Source organism: Egretta garzetta, unplaced genomic scaffold (assembly GCF_000687185.1).
Source record: "Egretta garzetta isolate BGI_Z169 unplaced genomic scaffold, ASM68718v1 scaffold943, whole genome shotgun sequence".
Lineage (NCBI taxonomy): Eukaryota > Metazoa > Chordata > Aves > Pelecaniformes > Ardeidae > Egretta > Egretta garzetta.
Genome location: NW_009259309.1, coordinates 128,210 through 134,612, shown reverse-complemented (window position 1 = coordinate 134,612; position 6,403 = coordinate 128,210). Strand labels below are relative to the sequence as shown.

At 50.3% G+C, this 6,403-nt stretch overlaps 1 protein-coding gene across 1 annotated transcript in view; it reads left to right on the top strand.

Moving 5' to 3' along the window:
• Positions 1–180, top strand: part of LOC104123956 (transmembrane protein 45B-like) — a 3,229-nt gene extending 3,049 nt beyond the window's left edge. Inside the window, 1 exon segment of the mRNA XM_009636259.2 lies at positions 51–180. Coding sequence (XP_009634554.1) covers positions 51–180 — 130 coding nt within the window.
• The last annotated feature ends 6,223 nt before the right edge of the window (positions 181–6,403 follow it).

The window sequence follows — 6,403 nt, the reverse complement described above, 5'->3', positions numbered from 1 at the left end:
GGCTTTCTCTGCCTGCAAATACCTGACGGGTGTCACCGTCCCTCCCGCAGCTGCAACGAGTCCTGCCAGCTGAAATTCAGGGACATCGACGTGGAGCTGGACTGCGGCATGTGCATCCGCAAAGGCAACAAGAGCTCCAGCGGCGCCCTGCTGCCGGAGAGCACCACGGACGACAAATGAGGCTGTGGCGGGCCCGGAAGCTTCTTCCCCGCTGTGGCTTAGAGCTCTTGAGATGAGGTTTTTAATTAGTCTTGATAAACTACACTGGAGCTTGATGGCAGAGCATCAGAATTGGGAGGCAGAGCCCCAAAGGCTGAGCATGGCAGGAGATGCGAAGCCTTTCCCGCGCATCCCTTCGGCGGCAGCAAGAGCGAACCAGGCTCGTCCGGGAGGGAGGTTTTAATTTTCTGTGCTGCAGCTTGAGCTGTGAACTGCAGAACTGGCTTGCTGGTGGAGTCCAACTGGTGTGGCTGATTTGGCTATTTATTTTTTTTAAACATTATTTTTGCTTCTGCAGAGCCAAACCAGCATTCAAAGCTCCCGGTGGCTGTCGCTCACTCTGGTGTTAATGGAGGGGGGTTTTGTACAAAACTTAACGTGCACAGAGCCTAGGTGATCACCAATAAAGTACGTTAATGAACCACCTCGATGGATCTCTTCAATACGATGCCTTGAGATTGAAGGCGTGGTTAAGGGGATGTCTGGCTTCAAAACGTTTTGCGGGGTAGATACAACATCGGAGGGATGGGGTTGCATGTGGTTGAACACGGCCAAATCTGCCAGGAGAAAGGGGCAGAGGGGAAGGGTGGAGGTTTCCCTGTTAGCACCGTCGCATAGCCGCTCTCTTGCCTGTATGTAATCGGAAGGCCCCTCTGCTCTGCTCTGGGGAGACCTCCCCTGGAGCCCTGCATCCAGCTCTGGAGCCCTCAGCACAAGGAGGACATGGACCTGTTGGAGCGGGGCCAGAGGAGGGCTACTAAAATGATGCTACGGCTGGAGCCTCTCAGCTATGAGGCCAGGCTGGGAGAGTTGGGGGTGTTCAGCCTGGAGAAGAGAAGGCTGCGGGCAGAGCTGAGTGCGGCCGGTCAGGGCTTCAAGGGGGCCCAGAGGAAAGGGGGGGACAAGCTTTTTAGTAGGGCCAGCTGTGACAGGACAAGGGGGGATGGCTTTAAACTGAAGCAGGGTAGGTTTAGACTGGATCTAAGGCAGAAATTCTTTCCAGTGAGGGTGGTGAAAGCCTGGCAGGGGTTGCCCAGAGAGGGGGTGGAGGCCCCATCCCTGGGACCATTCCAGGCCAGGTTGGCCGGGGCTGTGAGCAACCTGATGTGGTTCAAGGTGTCCCTGCTCCTGCAGGGGGGTTGGGCGGGGTGACCTCTAGGGGTCCCTTCCCACCCAAAACATTCGATGATTCTAGGATGAATTAGATGGGTGAGGCAGCCTGGTTGCAATGGATTTTGGCGTGCCTGGGTGTTGCCGGGCAGGGTCCAGCTTGCAGAGAGACGCTTGAAGATGATGATGGCTCCAGCAGCAGGGCTGGGCATATGGATACTCCCGGTGAGTCTCTGAGAGCCAGGCTGTGCAGCAATCTCAGCTTGGGGATGGCTTTTCTTCTCAACCAACACCTCCATTCCCTCCCTGGAGGTGGTTGCTTCCAAACAGAACCTTTCGTTTCTTGGTGTCTGCGTTGCGCTTGGTGTCCCAGGGGGATGTGGGTGTTTTCCCTCTGGTCCTTCATTTGATTTGCAGCAGAATAGGACAGGGAGATTGAATCAAAACTGAATTTAAAAGACGTCATTAAGCAGGATTAGTGACAGAACAGCACGTTCATTGTCAACATTTCAAATGCTTGTGCCATGTCCTTTGCTAAGGGCTGGGCTGGGTGAACAGGGGAGCACAAAGAGTGTTGTCATTAGCTTTTAATACCTTTGCTGTGCTCCTCCGCAAAGATGTGCAGAAGACAGCTTAGGCTAAATGGAGTTGTGCAGGCCAGCAGCAAAAACCCAAGCAAGCATCGGGAGGAAAGAAAACGCCTCCATGTCTCAAAGCGGTTGCAATTTCCAGCCCCACGGGAGGTCACTGGGAGAGCAATCACTTTATATTTTATTTTATTTATTTTCTCCTTTTGGAAGCTGGAAGGAGACTGATGCTTCGTGCTGCTGGCAGCTGTCAAGAAAAGGACCTTGAGGGGCGAAGGGACCGAGGTGAGAGCAGCATTTTGGGCTCCCGCGTTCGGCACCCACCTGTTGAGACTGTTATTGGGGGTTGTAAAGCAGGCTGGCGTTTGGGAGCGATAGTTTCTCCAGAGTTGCCTTTAACTAGGGCTGATGTGGATCTCCCGTGCTGGAGTGAGAGCTTCAAATGTGCTCCGTGGAGGTGATGCGCTCTGGTTATTAATAATTCTCATGGGATTAGAAGCAGGGGCGTTTGGTCAACTTGGTATAGACCAGCAGCAGTTAACGGGAAGCTTAGTGCATGGGTTATAACCTGATGTGCTGCACTTTGACTGAAAAGAAAGGGGGAGAAAAAAAAATCTCTTTTCCCTTTGATCAACTAAGGCTACTTTTTTTTTTTCTCCCTATCCTGTTTTTTCTTGCCCTGGTGTTATCTAGGTAATGCTGAATCCCTCTCTTACTGAGGTTTTTCTTGCTTAAAATGTAGGTCTTTCGTGGGGATGCTGCTTCTTTCCTTGAATAGATGCAAATAAGAGCAAATACTTACCCATCATCTAGCTGTGTGTTTTAACAAGCTTAGCGGGATCACACTCCGAGCCTAAAGCTAACGCATGAGGGTTTCTTTGAACAGGGTGCGCAAAATTACCCATCGTCTCGTTGGGTGGGAGAGGGGCCCCATGTTTGAGATCTGACTAACGTTCATTGGGTCAACAGGGTAGAAAGAAGAAGTGAGGTGGTTGTGGCTGTAATTGCACTTGTAGAGCAGTTCCTAAGCCAGCCTGGGTGTGGAATTGATACCCTCCATAACAAGCCTTCAACCCACAGCGCTCTTTCCCATGCAACTCATGGGCTGGACGATGTGTTATTGCCCAGGAAAGCCCACCCAAAATCATGGCTGCCCATGCTGGCGGCGTGCTACGGACAGACACGGGTGACGCTGAAAGGGGATGGGAGCGCAGAGCTGGGACATCGCAATCCATTGCAATCCCTGCCTCCCCAAGGTGGGTTACGACATGTGCCTGGGGGGGGGGTTAATGACCCGGGGACCTCGTTATTATACACAGACCCAACCGATGCCGTTCCCCTGCTGATGTAGTGTTATTTTGTGAAAGAAGGTTTGATTCCTTGCCAAGCTCCTATGGTCTGTCTGGGCTGCAGCCATGCGGGTGAGCCACTCCAGCGCGCATTTCCTTTGCCGTGGTTTCTGGATGGCTGGTGGGCTGTGATCTACTCCTGGAAGTACCTTGGCCAGAAAGCCATGCCACGTGTCTCGTGGCACATTGGCACATTGTTAATGTTTAACAACTGGTACCGCACGAGCCAGGAGCTAAGCTAATACCTGCGCTTTATCTTTGGGTCCTATTGGCATACAGAAACACTCAGGCCAACTGGTGTTTTTAATGGCAAATGTTCTCCGCTGCGTGGTTAGCCGAGGGAATTGATGGAGCTACTCTGGGTGCACACACGGGGAAGTGTTTGGAAGGAATAAAGGCCCTCATGCTCCCAGATTTAAGTCAGTAAGTGGTTAAGGGTTGCGAGAAGAGCACTGAAAGGGGGAGATGGAAGTTTTCCCCTTTCCACAAACTCTCTGCTGCTGGCAAATGCCAGGGACAGGGTTTTAGCCTGGAGGAATTGACCGAAAATTGAAAATGAAAGCCTTTGGTAGGTGGCTGCTGATGCAAGGTGTGATTTAGGGTAGCCTCTTGCTGCAGCTGGTGGGAGGAGAAGCTTCTTGAGACCGTATGGAAGGGTGCTGCTGGAAGGGCTGGCGTGCTCTGCAGAGCCTCAGCGTCCAGCATCTCTGTGCAAAGTTTGCATCGTTATGACCGAGACTGGCTGGAGATCCACGGTTTAAGGAGGAATTGAAATTAGGACTTCAAGCACCACTACAATCTACTGTTTCAGTTTAATTAGTGAACTTAGTTTCCAGACTTAGTGCAATTGCTGTTCAGAGGACACTTGGATTTTCTAGGTCACTTTTCTTTTCCAAAACTTACTATTTTATTTGTTATTTTATTTGTTATTTTATTTGTTATTTTATTTGTTATTTTATTTGTTATTTTATTTGTTATTTTATTTTTTTAATTTTAATCTTAATACTTCTCTTGCCTATTAACTCAAGTGATTTCAGTAACAAACCCCTGCCAAAGGGATATTGGTGCCCAGTGAGCTCTGCCTCGCAGTACTGTCTGAAACAGCACCCACATGTAGCTTTTCATTGCAGCTGCCCAAAGAGAAGGAAGAGGATCCCAAAAGGGACAGGTCAAGATTGAAAGAAGAAGAAGATTGAAAACCTGAAGCTGGATGTGTGCGTCTACCCTACCCTCCCTGCTGGCTCCCCTGAGCAATGTGCACGAGGCGTCTCTCCTGCGAAGCAAGAGGTATTTTTAAAAGATGCAATTTGGGGTTGATGCCTCTGGGGGGGAAGCCTGGTATTTGTCCTAGGCTAAGCAGAGGGTCAAGAGGCGGGATGCCTGCTGTATTAATTGTATTGGAGCCCTTCAGATCAAGTGTCAATCCTTCTCTCTGTTAATTTACAAACTATTTGGCTGCAAAAAGGAGAGGGACCAAGTGTTCATGGGAAATCAAAGCACACAGATTTGGTGCTGCCAAGGAGGGGAAGGTTTCTGGGCTTTGCCTGGGGCAGGTTTTTTCTGCTGAAGCGTTCACCTGCCGGTGTTGTATTTGCTACCAGACGGTGCAGGTGCCGGTGCAACTTGGGGAAAGGTTCCTGTACCAGTTTGAGGGCTGGGTGCCTGATGAGTTCAGCCGTTGAAGGTTTATTCCTTCTCTGGAGACATTCAACCCCCGCCTGGACGCTGTCCTGTGCCCCCTGCTCTGGGTGAGCCTGCTTGAGCAGGGGAGTGGGACTGGGTGAGCTCCCAAGGGCCCTGCCAACCCCTGCCATGCTGGGATTCTGGGATTCCTGAGCACTTGATTGCAGAGGTATTGGCCTATAGAATTATAGAATCATTTAGGTTGGAAAAGCCCCTTAAGGTCACCCAGCCCAACTGTTCCCCTAACGGAACTATTCAATTAGAATCATAAAATAGAATCACAGAATGGTTTAGGTTGGGCAACACCTTTAAGATCATCAAGCCCAACCTTTCCCCTAACCCTGCCATCCCACCACTAAACCCTGTCCCTAAGCACCTCGTCTGCCCGGCTTTTAAATACCCCCAGGGGTGGGGACTCGACCCCTTCTCTGGGCAGCCCCTTCCAGTGCCTGACAGCCCTTTCTGTGAAGAAATTGTTCCCAATAGCCAACCTAAACCTGCCCAGGCACAACTTGAGGCCGTTTCCCCTCGTCCCATCGCCATCGCCCGTTCCCTGGGAGCAGAGACCTTCATGACAGAAGGGTGTAAGAAGCCCATATAAAACCACATTTGGGGTACCCCAATTTGAATGGGACACCTCATGCTCAAGAACAAAGAATTACTCTTGTAAATCTCCACTCTCTGGTGTGATAAATGCAGGTTCCCTTTCTGTTAAAGGGCTGAGTGCTCTGTCCTCACCCAGCTAAGCGTGTCATCATGCAACGCTTGGTGAAGATGCTGTAATTTTGATCTTAAAAGTGGGCATGTGCTTTTAGCATTACCCTGGGTCAGGCTTAGCACCTCATGGGTTGAATTCCCAGCTGGTGCATGTTCATTGGCATAGTCTGGCATCTTGGGCCGCAGCTGGACAGTGGTCGCAGAGCGTTTGGTAAGAAGGTGGTGAGGAGGCCACTCGTGATGCTCTGTAGTTCTTCGTTTCATCAGGAATCATACGATGCGATAGAGATGATAAACTAATCGTTATTTGTTAACACGTTTGTACCAAAATGCATGGGACTCCAGATGAGCGCAGGCTTTGCAGAACACGTGCGTATATAACGATGCTCATAAATCATGCGTTTGAAGAATCTTGGTGACACGTGTGAGAGTGGCGTGAGTGAAATAATATTCAGTTTTCCCCTCGATCTATTACCTGTTTAACACGTTTGTACCAAAATGCATGGGACTCCACATGAGCGCAGGCTTTGCAGAACGTGTGTGCATATAACATGATGCTCATAAATCATGCGTTTGAAGAGTCTCGGTGACACATGTGAGAGTGGCGTGAGTGAAATAATGTTCAATTTTCCCCTCGATCTGCTACCTGGGGGATCCAACCCGTCTTGTACTGCTGCGATTGCTCATGTCTTGCCCAACGTGTGGACGGGTGTATGAATTTCTGGCAGGGATGTGTGT